This window comes from Ceratotherium simum, chromosome 7 (genome assembly GCF_057802395.1).
Source record: "Ceratotherium simum simum isolate JZ-2026a chromosome 7, ASM5780239v1, whole genome shotgun sequence".
In the NCBI taxonomy this organism is placed as follows: domain Eukaryota; kingdom Metazoa; phylum Chordata; class Mammalia; order Perissodactyla; family Rhinocerotidae; genus Ceratotherium; species Ceratotherium simum.
Window position 1 is genome coordinate 12,251,908 of NC_141906.1, and position 17,350 is coordinate 12,269,257.

At 44.9% G+C, this 17,350-nt stretch overlaps 2 protein-coding genes across 3 annotated transcripts; both read right to left on the bottom strand.

Annotated features, from left to right (window-relative positions):
• Window positions 1-4,136: 4,136 nt before the first annotated feature.
• LOC101408937 (serum amyloid A-2 protein) lies at window positions 4,137-7,050 on the bottom strand. Of its 2 annotated transcripts, none has more exons than XM_087433979.1 (3): window positions 6,989-7,050; window positions 4,738-4,905; window positions 4,137-4,303 (listed from the first exon to the last, which is right to left on the bottom strand). In XM_087433979.1, exons 1-3 carry the CDS (start codon window positions 7,048-7,050, stop codon window positions 4,144-4,146), a joined length of 390 nt encoding a protein of 129 aa, XP_087290105.1. In that variant the 3' UTR covers window positions 4,137-4,143. The 2 variants fall into 2 exon arrangements, with proteins under 2 accessions (XP_087290105.1, XP_014638882.2); XM_014783396.2 differs by having other exon boundaries at window positions 4,738-4,876; window positions 6,966-7,050.
• Window positions 7,051-11,189: 4,139 nt separating this feature from the next.
• Window positions 11,190-14,694, bottom strand: LOC147916549 (serum amyloid A protein-like). The gene is made up of 3 exons (XM_087433978.1): window positions 14,604-14,694; window positions 11,882-12,020; window positions 11,190-11,481 (listed from the first exon to the last, which is right to left on the bottom strand). The coding sequence occupies exons 1-3, from the start codon at window positions 14,692-14,694 to the stop codon at window positions 11,319-11,321; spliced, it is 393 nt and encodes a 130-aa protein (XP_087290104.1). The 3' UTR covers window positions 11,190-11,318.
• Window positions 14,695-17,350: the final 2,656 nt, after the last annotated feature.

Consider the following 17,350-nt stretch of genomic DNA (forward strand, 5'->3'; position numbering starts at 1 on the left):
AGCCTACAAACAAATTCTGAAATACACTGACCTAGGGGAGGATATATTCTTTATTGTGTGCAGAAAAACTCTGCAACTGCCATCAAAAGTCTTTTTACAAACAAATATAAAGAAGACAGTGATACTGAACCTCTTCATTTCAAGTGCATGTGCCTCATGTGCAGTAAGCCAATCACTGAGACATGGATGCTTGGAGATGGAGAAAGGTTTATTCAAATTGGCCAAAATGAGAAGGTGGCAGGATAGGTTCTCTCAAATCCACCTGGGGGTTTATAGAGCTAAGGGGGTCAGCAGGAGGAGTTTAGAGAAACAAAGGAGTAATCTACAACTTGCTTGAAGGAATACTATTTCTTCTGTAAATCAAGCTCATAAATCCTTGTGACCCTTGAGTCACACCTCGGGTTAAATAAGAAAAGAGCAAATTGACAGGATTAACTTCTTTTCATAACAAGGTGCAAAGGTAATCTTGTTGAATATTTCCAGTAACCCTCAGGTACCTGGCTTCAATCCCCAGTGTCTTTTTTCCCTTCCTCATTCATGTAGGAAGCAGGACATCACAATGTGGCTACTTCCTGCTGAAAGGGGGAGAAGATAGAGAAACTGAGGAGGGAAATTTTTCAGCCTGAGATTGAAAATACTCTCGGGTACTGGGTGATATTTTGCATTATTAGAATTTTTACACCTTGTTCAACAGTTTTACTACAACATCTAAAACCACATTTTATCATCAAATATCCAGCCAGAAGGATAAGAAGTATAGACAACCCCAAATTTTAATAGTGCCTGAAAAATGGATCTAACCCTTGGGGAATCCAAGAGAAGAGTCCTGAAAACCAGTCTAGACATTATAAACCAGAATTATCAAGGTGTCCTCATGGCCATGCACTGAATAGGTTTTGGGATGACATATTCAACCTCTAGAAAGATTACTTGCTTCTGCCAACATCTGAGAAATTCTAATAATCCAATTGTTCTTCCATCTTTGGGGGTCAAATTCAACAAGGAAGCACAATAGCCAGTTTACAGATAGAATATAAATTCCTCAAAGACAATTTACAGAACTAGAATCTAATATCCACAAATGTGTTATAGATTCTACTGAAACTTAATTTTTCTCTCTAAAATCACTCTCATTTTTACCAAAGATAGCCAAATTAAGACTAATTTGTTGGCTTGGCCTAATTATTTACATAAGTACAGCCAGAATAGCAATTGATCATATAGGCTCTTTTAATTCTGCTTTGTTGCAACTTTTTATAAGGACTCTCAGATTGAACTTTAAAGGCCTCTCGAGGCCAGGCCAACCCAAGGACTTGTCATCAGACTCCCCCTGCAATACCTATATATTTGGGTGAATTCTTCTCTTCTCTTGAGGTTCTCCAAAATATCCTCAGGTTCTTTGCACTTGCCAGGGAAGTGACCTTCTTTACCCACCTGGTAAGGGTTCTGGGAACTCTGTAAGCAAGGTGTCAGGCCAATATCTCCAAGTGGCTTTATTTCATAAAGTCAATATTTTTTCCTTAGGTGTGTGGTCGTATCTGAGTCTGCATGTTTCTCTCAAATATGACATTCCAGTCAAAGCTTTGGTAGTATAACCAATGTTTCCAATTGTGTCCCGTTATAAGGAGAACAGATTCTTATTGAGCTTTTACAATAACTGTATTGTCATGAAAATAAAAATATTCAAGTAAATCACTAAGAGTTTCTAAATTTTGGAGGGATCACATAGGGAGAAAAAGATAAATGTTTCAATTCTACTTACAAAGGTATAATTTACCAAACTGCTGAGTCATAGTTACCTCAAGAGAAAAGAGAAGACGTTTTCCTTAAATATGAGAAAACAAGACGTGAAAAAATCAGCAATACTTCAAATGAAAAATTATAATAATTATAATCATCCTCATCAGTTCATTTAGTGCCATGTGATCAACTCTTGATCTTTTGTTAGCAGTTTCATGAAGTCATGTTTTTGCTTTAGAGTTCTATAATTTCTTACCCAGTTCAGTTTTATGATCTGAAAGTTTATCAGAAATCTGTATTGTAGAGTATGTGTCTGAGTCCTTTCTGTGAATCTCTCTGGAGATGAAACATACTTGCAAAGGCAGAACTAGAATTATGACTGACAACAAGGACAGATCAGAATTTTAGGAATGTTATATAATTTTTACAATACTTATATCAATAACATTTACCCACACAATATCATGGGTCCCTATGAAACAATGCCTGGTTATTCATTTAACCATGGTAACAATTAAAGATTTTCAGGTAAATGCAGAAAAGTAAATAACAGTAAGAAAAACCTTAGCACATGTGATTAAAGACCTGATAAAAACAATACAGGAAATTTATTTTGATAAAACATAAAATCTGTACCCTTGTGGTAGACTACTCAAAGAAAAATCTTCCATAATCTCTTTATCAAGAGCAGACTAAAAGTTTAAGAAAATTATTCATTCACTTAGTGGTATTCATTTTAATTTTAGCCAACTTGACCATGTACAAAATTCTTTTCCTGGAATTTTTCTTCCATAAACCTTCTATAACCCTTTTACTGGCGAGGAAGATTAACCCTGACCTAACATCTGTTTTCAATCCTCCTCTTTTTGCTGAGGAATATTGGCCCTGGGCTAATATCCATGCCCATCTTCCTCTACTTTATATGTGGGACCCCTGACACAGAGTGGTTTGATAAGCAGTGCATAGATCTGTGGCTGCCGGGATCCAAAAATGCAAACCCAGCTCTGCCAAAGCAGAGCTCGTGAACTTAACCACTATGCCATCCGGCCAGCCACTATAACCTTTTTTAACAGACAAAAACATCTTTATTTCTTATACCCTTTTTACTCAAAACATACATCATACTTTCTGATAACTTTGTGGACATGCCTATTTCAATCAAACCAAAAAACTTAAACAAGCTTTCATTTACCAAAGATTATTTTATGTCATGCCAACTTGAAAGACATTTGGGTTAGTTTCTATTACATTAAACTAATTAAATAGAGCTCTTAATTTTGGCCATACCATCCAGGGGTAGGAAAATGTCTCACATTGTATAGGGTCAGTCAACCCTATTGACTTCATTTAGCATGTTTAATTAACACTGTCTGAAGGGCAGAGGTATGTGTGGTTTTGCAATATCAATACTGGAGGAACATTTCCTCCAGTGAGACGCGATATTTATCCCCACAATACAATTTATAATACTATGATGCAAAAGAGATGTAATCACTAATTCCATCAACTCTTATGCCTCTAATCATAGTCTTCATTAGGACTTCTTCAACAAGTTTCGGTCTTATAATATTGGGTAGAGGAGGCATTCCCAGCCAGACATAACGTCCATTTTCAAAACACACTCAGGCAGAGTTGATATAACCTCTTTACATAAAATTAGCTCAAACATTCTAACCTTTATAATCTTATCAACACTTATACTTTACATTTTTTTCAATTTAATTGTTGCCTGAGTCAGGGTCTTAAGGCAAGTCACTATTTTTTTGTATTTCCTTTTTAATTTGGTCTTTTTATAGGTACCAATAAAACAATTATGATGAGAGCTCTCTAAAAATGTTTCAAATTTAGAAGTTTTTCCAATTTAAGGATCCATAGAGAATATTGTAGCCATGTGGTGTTATAAAAGAATATCATCTTTTGCCTTTTTCCTGAGCTAATAGCTAAAAGTTGCCCAATTTTGGAGACTGTAGCCCTGGTGCCTATGGGTGGGTCAAATTAGTGTTCCCCATAGCTGACTCACACATAAGACAAAATCTGACTCCTGCAGGAGAAAAACAGAAAGTGAAGTCCAACAATCCCTAGATGTCTCCCAAATGAGGGGCCTTCCTTTCAATCACACAAAATGCAAATGGAGAGACAGAGAATTGACGACAACACATGTTGTAGCGACTCACCCTCGGCCTTCACATAGGTGTCTATCCATCACTTGCCTTGGGAACAAACAGGCAGTCCTTAACCAAAGAATAACACACAGTTTTCAACAAATTCAATCTCTTAAGCATTTGTTAGATACTAGTTATATGCCCTCTACTGGCTTTTGTGTATATAGAACTCAATAACTCGATGTGCCCGCCCTCAGGGGGCTCACAGCCCCATCTCCTGAGAGCTGAGTGAAGGGGAAGCTCAGTACTTGTCAGGCAGGCCAGCAGGTCTGAAGTGATTGGGGTCTTTGCCACTCCGGCCCCATTCATTGGCAGCCTGGCCAGCCCTCGAGTCCACTCCGTGGCGGCTGTCTCCAAACTTGAAAAGGTCTGTGACTCTCTGAGAACCTTCTCTGGCATTGCTGGAATGGAGGAGGGCAGGAGATTAGTCTTGGGCTGGTGAGTAACAATACTACCCTCCCTGTCTCTCCTCTTTCCTAGGGATGGCCTGAGAGGAACCCAGGAGAGAGAGGCTGAAGCACTCAGCCTGCCTGGGCATGGCCCGCTGAGCCCTGCTGATGCCCCTGATGCTGGGTGAACAGCACCAAGAGTGGAGGGTTGGAATCACTCCTTAGGCAGCCCATTCTCTTTTTGGGGGGCAGACTCTCACATCTTCACCTGCCATACTCTGGCACTGCTGGCAGCCCTTCCCCTCACTGGGCACGGATGGAGAGGGTGGACAGGTTGGATGTGACGAAGAGACCATATCCCCCACAGGACCCTTCTCCAGGACTTGACCTCCTCAAAGGCAGCCAAGCTCTGAGCACCTACCCCTGCACCCCAGGACCCGAGTCACCTGATCACTTTAGCTGCCCAGGCGCCCCCGGGGCGCCTTTGTGCAGCGTCATAGTTCCCGTGGGCGTGGAAGTATTTGTTGGAATTTTTGAAATTGGCTTCTCTCATGTCAGAGTAGGCTCTCCACATGTCCCAAGTCCCTGGAATGGAAAGGACCTGGCAAAAGGGACTTGAGGTGAACAGAAAGACTGTGACACCCCTCAGAGAAGAATCAAGGAACGAAAAATCTTCCACTGACTCCATGTCAGCCTGAGGTCATAGCACCTCGGATACCTTAGGATGAGAAGAACGTTATTTAATCCCAGGTGGCTTCTCCAGGGCACTCTGATGAGAGTCAGTTAGGGGGGCACAGCATTGTTGTTGGTGGTCTAAGCCCTGTGATGTTATCTGTGTGCTCCATCTCACTTAGGGCTCTGTGTCATATGTTTAAAGGGGAAGGCAGGTATCATTATGGAACAGGATTTCTCAACTTCAGGACTATTGAAATTGTGGGTCAGATTATTGTTTGTTGATCAGGGCTGTCCTGAGTTGTAACATGTTTAGCAGCAGCCCTGACCCTTACCCACTAGATGCGGCAACGTGTTTCCCCTGTGTGACAACCAAACATATCTCCACACATTGCCAAATGTCCCCAGGGCACAAAATTGCTCCTGGTAAAGCACCACTGTTATATAGAATGAAGTGACATATGGTACTATCCAGGGGACGTGGGAGAGTGAGGTGGTGACATGGAAGACAGCTGTAGACATATGGCACGTCTGCCATGACACCTAAGGAAAATGAATTCTTGCAGACTGGAAGCACATAACTGTGACTTGAGTCCCTGGGAGTGCTAGGGGGGGTAAATGGCATCCTGAAAGCCTTCTAAATAGACTGTGCTGATGGTGTGGGTGCTTGAGGAGGCAAGCGCTAGAGCAGTGGTTCTTTTCCTCAGCCTTGGCTGCACTTTCTAATCCCCGGGGCAATACTGAAAGTCTGATGGGACTTCACACCCCAGGTCAGTTCCCTCACACTCTCTGGGAGCAGGTTGAGGCATTGGTAGCTTTAAGGCTCTCCAGGTGAATCCACCATGCAGCTGACTGACAACCACTCAACCCTAGGAAGTGGTCCTGAGACACGTCTACCTGGCGAGAGCCTTGGCCTCATGCACAGCTGGGTTCAAACCTCTGCTCTGCCACCTGCTGACTGGCAGCTGGTCCCTGGGCAACAGACTCGGCTGCTCTAAGCCTCAGCTTTCCCCCTTCAAACTGGGGGAAGATGCCTTCCTCACCACGAGATATTCTGCAGTTAACGTAGGCGACCAACCACCCCAGCTTGACCAGAACTGTCCGTGTTTGCCCAGAACTGTCCCAGTTAGCACTGAATGTGCCATGGAAAGCTCCTCAGACCTGAGCAGACCAGGAGAGTTGATCACCAACTTGCATGAAATTGCTGAGTTCCTAGTGGAGGCTTGATATGTGTTATTAGTTCTCTTTTCTTTTTTGTCTGTTAAAAGGCCAGAAAAGGGTAGGAAACAGAATAAGCCAGGGACAGTGTCACTGACTACAGGAAGCGTCAGCAAGAGCTAAGTGAAGGATTCTCTAAATTAGGAAACAGATGGAAGGAAGAGAGGAAGGAGGAAAGAGGAGAGTGAGGGAGAAAGGAAAGAACAAAGGAAGGAACAAGGGAAGGAATGAAGAAAGGAAGGAAAGAAGGAGAGACAGAAGGAAAGAGGGAGGAAGGAAGGAACAAAGGAAGGAATGAAGGAAGGATGGAGAGACAGAAGGAAGGAGTGAGGAAGGAAGGAAGAGAGGGAGGAAGAGGGGGAGAAGAAAGCAGGGAATGAAGGGAGGGAAGAATGGAGGTAGTGAGAAAGGAAGGGAGGGAGGAGGGAAAGAGGAAAGGAAGGGAAGGCAGCCAGAGGAGAGAGGGGGAGAGAAGAAGAAAAGATGGATAGCTTTAATCCATTTTATGCAATTTGGTCTGAGGAAATTTTATCCCACTTCAGGACTTATTTTGTGTCTTCCATTCAAACTTACCCTCAAGTGGGAACCACGATTGTTCTTTCTCTAGTAACTGATTGAAATAAGTCCTCTTGTTTTCAATCTGTTTGATGAAAAGCTCCTCAAACATCTGGCACATTCTCCCTCATAGGACAACACAACGTTAAGACAGCAGCTCCAACCCTTGAGAGTGCTCAGGGTGAGTCCTGGTGGCCCATGGATGCCATCCCTTCTCCATCAGCCTTACCTCGGGCAGCCTCACCAAGGAACGATAACCAGCTGTTGACTCCCAGGACCAAAGAGCAGAAAATGAGGCCTGTGAACAGCTTCATCCTGCTGCAATGAAAGGAGAGGGTCAAGGAGACTCGGACAAGACTGGGTACACCCCTGGGGTTTGTGTGTCAAAGAGAGCCTGGTTGTTGATTCCCATTTGTTCTCATGAGACTCTTAGTGTGTCATCTAGGAAACACTTCTGTGGGCCCTCACTCAGAGCCACAGCCCTGAGTTCTGAACCCATCAGCACCGAACCCAGGACAGTCTAAGTGGTCACCAATGTGGCCTTGATGGAGGAAGGAGGCAGTTAGGACCAAATTTCCCTCCCTAATGCCCCCTATAATTAATTAAAAACCATGTACCATGTGCACTCTGCCAGCAGAGACCTCACACAGGACAAATACAAAACAGAATAAGTATTTTTTAAAGGAAATGACGGTCTTCTTGGGAAAGAGAAAACAGACTGTGTTTTAAACAAATCACTCTTTGGCGTCATCCCTCACCTGTTTTCCGGTGAGCACAGTTGCTGGTCCCTGCCTCTGGGGACAGGTGGCTGGTATTCATAGTGAGCCTTCCCTGCTGGGAATAAATGCAGGTAGGTCAGTGGATTTCATGGTGCGAGCCCGTGGAATCTCATTTCTGAATGCTCCTATTTTTCGATGAAATAGGAAGCAAAGTTATTAACTGAGAGGAGGATGGAGGAGGAGGAGGTGTGGAAATTCCAGGAGAGAAGTGAAAAATGGTCATCTGGGAGAATGACAAAGTGAATGAACTTGGGAAGTGTAGCAGGATTGGGAGGCAGCTCAAGGTTATGAATTTAAAGTGAGACTAGTCACCGTGGTTGTGTACTCTTCTCTGACCACATTCAGTTGCCCAAGTGCAGACTTGAAGTAAGTGGGGAATTGGATATCACCACTCAATAAATACTTGTTGATTGTCAAGTGGATTAATACATGCAAAGGTCAGAGGAGGATCCACTTAATGTTGAGAGAGTGTCATAGGGTACAGGGAGAGAGTTCTCAGAGAGAGAGTGACTGAAGTACAACTAGGGCGTAACTTATACTCCAAGGTCCAAGGGCCCACAGGATGACTGGGGATGGGGTTGCCCTGAGAATAGTAGGAGCAGGTCTTTCTCTGATAAAGGAAGGAAAGGAGAGAGGATGAGGAGGATGGATTTTGAGATGGAGGATAGAGAACTGACAGAACCCAAGCACACCTGTCCTTCACCTGTCACAGGACTCATCACTGTCTACCTGTTGGCATTTCTGAGTTTGGCCCCACAGTGCACAAAACCTAGCGGTGGGAACTCTGTCTGACTTATTGACAGACATTCTGCTGTATGTTAACCCCTAGCACAGCTCCCCACATGTAACGGGTTCTCCATCATTTATTGATTGAATGAATCAATGAGTGAATGGAGGAGGAGAAGTAATCTGCAGAGTTTGGCAGAGGTAGTATGACGGTGGAGTTTGGAAGTTAACAAAAATGGAAAAGCATGAAATAATGATGTGCACCGTGTAGTATTAGTCATTTAGAAATGAACATGGACATTGTTTATATGTAGTAGAATCCAGCCTACCTGCAATGGTTGAACTTATTGTCAAAAACTATATCCAGAAAGCAAACACTAATTGCCACCTCTACGTACATCCTGCTATTTGGTACCATCATCTGGATTATTGTGGTGAATCCCTACCTGGCTACAATAAAGTGGACTTGACATGGGAAAGGGGAGTTTCAGCTTCTTGTAACAAGGCAAGGCAGAGACAAAGAGGAATACCCACCACAGAGCCTTCTTGCCCAGGGCTCGTTGGAGGCAGTACTGGAAGGGCAGGGAGAGAGTAGAGAGGGCTGAGACTGACCCATAGAGAAATTTGTTTATGTGAAGTAAAAGCAGGGACAGGACAACAGGGGTAAGGGAAGAAGTGGTTTAGGGTATGGTTAGTGACAGCAGGCTGGGATTATTTATTGCCTCGGCGCTGAGTATGGGGGGCTGTTCTGGGGAAGGGTGATACATATGAGCCAGTGGAAGTATCCGCCAAGCCCAAAATGACGGCAAAATGAAACAATGGGAATGCCTTTCTGATCTCCTCCCAAAGGTGCTGAAGTCCATTATTAACAGAAGTTCTAGAGAGAATGGAGGGACAAGGGACAAGGGAGGAGGACAGGGGAAAGAGAGGTTAATGAGGGTAGATAAGGTATACTGCCAACACAGGTTTGATATGTAAAACTTATAAACAAGAAGTGAGTTTTCACGCTGACACACAGCGTTCAAACTTGGAGGCAATAGGCCCAATGGGCCAGGTCTTTCTCCTTTTTGAGATCTCTAATTTCTGCAAAGAGGATCCAACTTTTCTCCTGGAAAATGGGTGCTTTGTTTATCTATGAATTCATCTTTTACTGAGTCACAGCCAGCTCGTTCTCTCTAACATGTACACCAGATCTCCTAGGAACGACTCTCTTTTACTCATTATAAAGCAATCCACCTTCAAACTCCATTGTGACGAAGAGTCGATATAGACTATGAATGGCTCACTCAAGGACTTGGCACCATCTGAATGGGGCGGATGAAATGCCCAGCAGAGTCCAGGCTGTGGTCAGGCTGGGGCTGTCCATGTGCCTCCCTGCTGAGCTCCTGCCCTCAGGACGGGGCTGGGTCTTGCCTCCATCTCTCCCCACAGCAGTTCCGTCAGTGGCGGAAGCTTTTTCTCACTGGCCATTACCTGTGAGTCCCCTCAGAGGACTGGGAGTCTCACTATTATTTATCAATACTTATACTTGTGGAAGGAGTGCAGGGAAAGGGAAGAGCCTCAAGCCACATGCCTGAGTTCAGATCCTGGCTTTGCCTCTCACTGGTTCTGTGACCCTGAGCAAGTGACTCAGTCTCTGTGCCCCAGTGTCCTCACCTGAAAATGATCTACATCCTAGAGTCCTTGTGATGCACTAAGAATAGTGGAAGTTCAAGAAATGTTAGCCGTTATGACTATTATTATTATTCCCATATTCTTCTGGCCAATCTTGGGAATCTCTAGTTTTTATTTTTTAACCAAAACATAATTAACATCTCACATGAAACTCAGCACGAGCTCTACTTTTCTTCTTTCACAAGGAGATAATGATGATAATAATCTTTAGAAAATTCCATATGCATAAGATGAACAAGTGATTCTTTTGTTGTCTTATCAAGGTAATACTAAACAGAACTGTTAAACACTCTCCTATCTGATATGGACATTATCTTAAATGACTGCAGAGTATTCTCTTTCAGGGCTCTGGCACACATTATTTAATAAATGCCCTCTCATTATGTCCCCTGGATACTAATCTATTATTACAAAAATTTGTTCTCATAAAACTTTTAAATTGATATATTACACATATTATAAAACTCATCCTTTAAAAGCGCACAGTTCAGTACACTTGAACACAGTTCGGTCTTTTAGTATATTCACAAGCTTGTGGGGTCTTCATCTCCACGTAATTCCAGGCATTTCCATCATCTCTGAAAGAACACTCATGCCCTTTAGCAGTCTCTCCCCACTCCCCCCCTTCCAGCCCCTGACAACCACTGATCTTCTTTCTGTCTCTTTGGATTTGTCACTTCTAGACATTTCATATAAATAGAATCATATAATGTGTGGCCTTTTGCGTCTGACTTCTTTTATTTAGCATAATGTTTTCAAGGTTTATCTGTGTTGTAGCCTGTATCAGTACTTCATTCCTTTTATGGCTGAATAATATCCCATTGTACGAATTTACCATATTTTGTTTAGATATTGCTGAGAAATGAACAGGAGACCGAGGTGGGAGTTGCTGGAGTGGGATTCCAGGGTCCACTCATCCCCCAGCCGTGTACCCTGTCCCAAGATAGAGACCACTGAGGAACAAAGCTAAGGAGGCTAAGACCCTGTGGGCAGAGAAGTGACAGGACACTGACAGGAGTGAGGAGGCCTGAACACGGAAGGACCTGGAAATAGCACCAATGTAACCAGAGGGGCCTGGAGAGGGGAGCGGGTCTGATTCAGGGGAGGGTTGGTGAGGGTGTCTGTCCTGTATGACACTGAGACTGCCTCCCCTACACCCACACCCACAGGCACAGGCTCGGCCTTCACGAGGGTGTCCATCCAACAACCCTAGGGAACAAACGGGAAATCCTTAGACAGAAGAATAACACACAGTTTTCAACAAATTCAAGCTCTTAAGCGTTTATTAGACACTAATTATGTGCCCTCTACTGGCTTTTGTGGACACAGAACTCAATAACTCGGTGTCCCTGCCCACAGGGGGCTCACAGCCCCGCCCCCCGAGAGCAGAGAGAAGGGGAAGCTCAGTACTTGTCAGGCAGGCCAGCAGGTCTGAAGTGATTGGGGTCTTTGCCACTCCGGCCCCATTCATTGGCAGCCTGGTCAGCCCTCGAGTCTGCCGCTCCGTGGCCGCTGTCTTCAGGCCTGAAAAGGTCTGTGAATCTCTGAGAACCCTCTCTGGCATCACTGGAATGGAGGAGGGCAGGTAGGAGATTAATCCAGGGCTCACGAGCAACAGCCCCACCCTCTCTGTCTCTCCTCTTTCTCAGGGATGGCTCTGAGAGGAGCCCAGGAGAGAGGGGCTAAAACACTGAGGCTGCCTGGGCACAGCCCACTCAGCCCCGCTGATGCCCCTGATGCTGGGTGAACAGCACCCAGAGAGGAGGCTGGGAATCGCCCGTTCCCACCAGCCCTGCTCTGGCTCTATCACCACTCAGACCCCACACTGGGCACAGAGGGAAAGGGTGGGCCAGAGGATGAGGGGCCACAGTCTCTACAGGAAACTTCCCCAGGGCGTGGCCCCTCCTGCTGTCCAAGGCAGCCCAGCTCTGCCCACCCACCCCTGCACCCCCAGGACCCGAGTCACCTGATCACTTTAGCAGCCCAGGCGCCCCCAGGGCCCCTCTGTGCAGCGTCATAGTTCCCGCGGGCATGGAAGTATTTGTCGGAATCTTTGTAATTGGCCTCTTTCATGTCAGAGTAGGCTCTCCACATGTCTTTAGCCCCTGGAAGGGAAAGAAAATGATGAGATAAAGGTGATCACATCTTGGCAAAAGAGAGAAATAAAAACTTTTCCTCCCACTGATTCTCAGATGTCATCCTTTGACAAAGCCCTTGGAGATGATATTGGCTTGAGATGGACGTTCCTTTACTTTTCACTCCCTGGTTAATGTGATGAGAGTCAGACCAGGTGCAAGTTTTATTCTGTCTCATTCCAAGATCTGTTGCTCCTTTGTTTTGGGCTGTGTGTGATGCGTGTGGGGAAGAGGTGGGATGGTCCTGAGGGGATGTGTGGTTGTACAATGAGCCTCTACCTGGAAAGATGCAGGGAACCCTCTGACCAGAGCCTGAGAACAAAAGTGACTCTGAGGGAGGCTGGGAACCCATGGTGCTCCCAACCTCATCACGGGATATCTTCATCCCTGTGGGCAGCGTGAGGACCACTCAGTCCTGAGTACATCTGAATGTCCGGGCACATTTGCACCTGGACAACTGTCAGAATTCAATTGGCAGGTGATAAAGGTGAGTCGCTAAGACAGCTTTAAAGAACCTGGGTGATCAGATGCAGACAAAGGGCAACTGACCCACCAGCTCTAAAGGTCAGTGTCATCCCAGTGAAGTGGAGGAGTGGGACCTCCCTCAGGTGGTTATGCAGAAGGACTGACAAGATACAGGTATAACTTCTAGGACATTCTACATGCTCAATATACCATCACCTCCATGGTCCTTGGGGAGGGTGGGATAAAAGGAAGAAAAAGAATGAACTAGGATGAGGGACAAAGACTTATTGACGGAAGAAATCTGATGAAACTAGAATAAAAAGGCAAAGATTATCTGATTAGGAAACAGAGAAAAACCTAACGTAGAGTTGTAATCTTAGTTTATGTACTATCCCCATGCAATAACTTATCTTCACTTTATGTCTTTATTATTTCTGGTATTCAGATGATAGTTGTGTTGAGAGCTATGACTTTCTTACTGTACTTATTCCCTCTGAGTTAGTGATTTAAATAGATCCTAGGAGTCCAGACTTGCATAATAAGTCCTTCCAAAATGCCTGACACATTTGGTCACTTGAGGGGACAGAACTGGAGGGAGTTGTTCTCAGCCTTTAGTGCACAACATCACCCAGGGGCCTTGGTAAAGGCCAGATTCCAGCTTAGCCGCGAGATTGTGACACATGGAGGGGAGTATGTGTACCGGGGCGTCTGCATTTCACAAAGCACCCAGACCCAGGGGATTTCATGTGGGTGGTCCTAGAACAACCTTTGAGAAACAGTGACCTAAGAGACCAAAAAATATTTTTAGCTGGGTCTGCGAGAATTTAGATATGATTAACAGGAAATTTTTAAAACAATTAATCAGTAACTGTCAAAAAATAATAAAATAATTTTGTGAAACGAACAAATTTTTGCCACTTGACTATTGCTAGTGAGGTAAATATCTCTTGCTCTCGGTTTCCTGGCCAGGTCTCAGCCCCACTAGAACCATCATCAGGAATTCATTGTGCCTTTTATCGTGGGGTGATGAGCCCTACAGAGTTGCCTTCCAAAGACACACATCCCTACTCCTGGCTGTTTGCTCAGATAAGAACAGGTGTGCGTTGACAAATCCCTCACTCTCCCAGGTGCACTCTTCTCGGGGAGGCAGGGTGGTACCTGGTTAATAGCCAGGTCTGGAGAGCTCCACCACCTGGGCTAAATCCTGCTCTGCTTTGGGACTTCCTTAGGTATCTGAATCTCTTTGTGTCTCCGTTTCCTTCTTAAGGGATAGTGGTGCCTACATCTCAGGATGAAAAGATTAAAACCTGAGGATGAAAACGAGTTCATTCGTCCATGTAAAGCTCTTAGAACAGTGCCTGGGACGTATTCAAAGCTCACTTTGGTTGTAATTACTAAGAGGATGGGAGTGGGAACACACCCCACACCTGTGATGCATCCACTTCATGGCTCCTGAGACAGAGACGTGAGCTGTCCCTGACTCCCCAGTAGGCGGCAGTAGAGCCCCACTCGTATTTAGGGAATGTGGCACCCCTGAACTCAGCTCTCCTCCTCACTGCTGTTGAAAGTTGGGGCCCAAACCTTCTGACCTTGGCCTGGTGATCCCCACAGATGAGTGCAAAGCTGCCCAGAAAAGCCTAGGAGTGGAGGGACAGGACAGAGGTTGTTAAGGTACAAACTTACCAGGAGTGGTAAATAAGGCCTAGAGATCTGATGCAGAGTACAGTGAATATAGACAGCAATATTGTGTTATAATCATCAAACTTGCTAAGATACTAGAACACAGTTATTCCAACTACTAAAAAGAAAGGATAATTATATAATGTGATAGATATGCTAATTACCACTACAATGGCAATCTTATTAAAATACATACAAGTATCAAATTAACTTTCTGTATGCCTTAAATTTACACAACGTTATGTGTAAAATACAGTTCAATAAAAAAAAAGCCTGGGGAACCATGAAAACCGTGTTCTTTTTCTACTCACTTGTGGCCTTTGCCCTGTGGGCATGTGGCCTCTGCTCAGGTGAATCCTGGGGGCAGTTGGTTGGGACCTCTCCCCACCCCCATCCTTTGGTCCTTACCTTGACCAGCTTCCCTGAGGAATGAAAAAAATCCTTGGCTGCTGACGCCCAGGACCAGGGTGCAGAAAATGATGCCGATGGAAAACTTCATCCTGCTGCAGAGTCAAGGAGACACACAAGGGTGACACGTGTTTGGTTTTGTTTTTTTCGGTGAGTAAAGTTGACCCATTCTGGTATTTCAAAAATAAACCACACTCAATTTTATATGCACCTGTACCTATATATTTATATCTCTGTACACACATATATACATATATATACACACATACCTAAATATGTGTATACAGTCAGATGATAGCTAGATAAAATTTCAATGAGCCCAGTTCTCCGTTTCCATTGTCTCATTGGAATCCCGGTGATTTACTGGATGAAGATTGCGATGGGCTTTTAGAGTAAATCATTTTCCATTTCAATCATTCCCTATCAGCTCTGAAACCCACAGTAGAGAAAGTTCCCAGAGAGGCATTTGGAGATTTTGTGACCACACGCCTCTCTGTAATGTGAGATGAGTTAAATTCCACAATATTCGCAGAAGCCTGCTCTACCCATCACTGACTCCACACAGAAGAAGCATACAACAGAGTCCCTCCCCCAAAGCATTCACATCTGGTGAATTCTGATTGTCAGAACAGGAGACTCAGGAAGGAGGTAGAAAGCAGGGATGCAGAACAAGGATGCTGGTGGGAAAAGAGAATCTCCAAAGAGGAAAGCTGCTGGAAAGTTCTAGCACCTCACCTGTGGCTGTCCCTTCCTGCTGGGCTCCTGGTGAGCTGAGCTGCCTGTGCTGCCCGCCTGGGAGATCTGTGTGGTGCTATATATACTGACACTTTGCTAGGGGAACGAATGGGAACACGGGTGTGAGGCAAAAAGAAGAAACTTGGGAAATTCGTCTTGGGCAGAACTCAGCATCCAGAATATCAGGGTTATTTTTCACACACATCGAATTTTCCCAGATTGTGCAATCTGGCAGCTTTCAGGGTGTAGCAAGTTGGATTTTCTGCCCGTTTCCAGCGTCATCCCTGTTGGGGACAGGGTTTTTACCCCACACAATTATGTACTGACATTTGTTGGGTAGGGTCACCAATATTAGAAAAGAGATTTGATTAAAGAATGTAAGAGTACAGGGCAAATGATCCAGCCGAACAAGCTTCATGGGACAGCTCAGGACGAAGCTGGGACCCCAGGGCACGGGGGTAGGAAAGGGAGAAGACTGCCCAGGAAAATAAAACCCTCAGCACCCTCGTGGGTGGACTCAGCACTGGAAAAGGGAGTCCTCCAGACTCGGGTGTATTCACCCTCAGTTGCTATTGAAGGTCATAATGGCAGGTCATATCTGGAGGACGCTGTAACCCAGGAACAGCATAGAAATTTGCTCCAATGTTGTGTAGAAATAACACAGCATAAAATGAGCAGGAAATGGCCAACCAGCTGCCAAATTATCAGCATAGAAGATTCAAGAAGGATGCAGAGAAAGCTGGGATGCAGCACAAGGACGCTGGAGGGTGTGATGATAGAGAACAGCTGTTTCAACCAGGAAAGCAGGACCAGGTTTTACTATGTGAGTTTAGTAAGATAGTCTTGGGGAGAAATTGTGTGCAGGTGCTGTCAGGGGGATGCTGTACATGGTACCCCCGAGAAGAAAGATGATGTGTGTGTAACATGGCAGAAGTGATGGGGGATCCAGGGGACAAACGTGGTCCTTCTCTCAGTGGGACCCTGGGCTGGAGCCTGAGGACCTCGTAGGGCAAGTAAGGACCAGCGCAGGGAGTACCAGCTCAGGATTTGTGCCTGGAGTGTTTCTGGGAGACAAGGAACGTGAGCAGTGCATTGGAGATACTAGGGAAGGAATCTCCAAGACTGATGCAAGCACATCACGGAGACTTGTTAGCCGAGGTGTTGGAGGATGGAAACAACAATCATGAAGGACGGGGTCCTTGTACTCCACTAGTAACCCAGAGAAGAATGAGGAGGAAGGACTCTCAGTTTGTTACAAGATTAGAGGAACTATGGGTAGGACATTCGAGAGATGAGCGGTGACCCAGGATGAAGTAAGTCAAGCAAGGATTACACTACTATTTGGGAATCATTGTCTTAGATTAGAGCCTGCCAAAATCAGGAGTGATGGCTCTTTCTGGGCCTGGGTCATATTTTAATTCTTGTAGGTACATGAGATGAAGGTTGTAGGGCAGATATCTGTCCCTTTGGTTCTTATAAAGGCAATGCTAAGCAAGATTCTCATATTCCACAGACAATTTTCTTCCTTCGGAAAAGTGGGATTCCCCGTGTGTGGGTAGTTAGGGTCTCTGAGCTGGCTTGGCCCACTTGGTCTTATGAGTAGACATGGTGGGGAGGGGAGTTGTCCACCCTCCACAGCCATTGGTCACAAGTGTGCTGGGGGCTGCTTCATTGAGGAGGACATGTGATCCAGACCCCTTTTCCTACTTTCCTCTGGGCAGAAATTATCGGCCAGTGATCACATCCCGTTACAATTCTTTTACTCTCTTTGTAGCCATTCAATGCTGGAAATCCACTCCCTACTTTCTCATGTCATTCAAGTCATTCTCTTCTTTGATAGAATCATTAGAGAGAAAGCAGGTACAATTTCTAGACACCAAGAGGAACTCCTCACAGGGACTGTGCCCAGCATTGCAAATTCTCTTCCTTTGTTACTCAATGTCTTCTGTCTTCTGGGAAGGAACACACAGTTCCTTGTGGGACCATGCTTGGAACAGTAGACAACAGTGGCA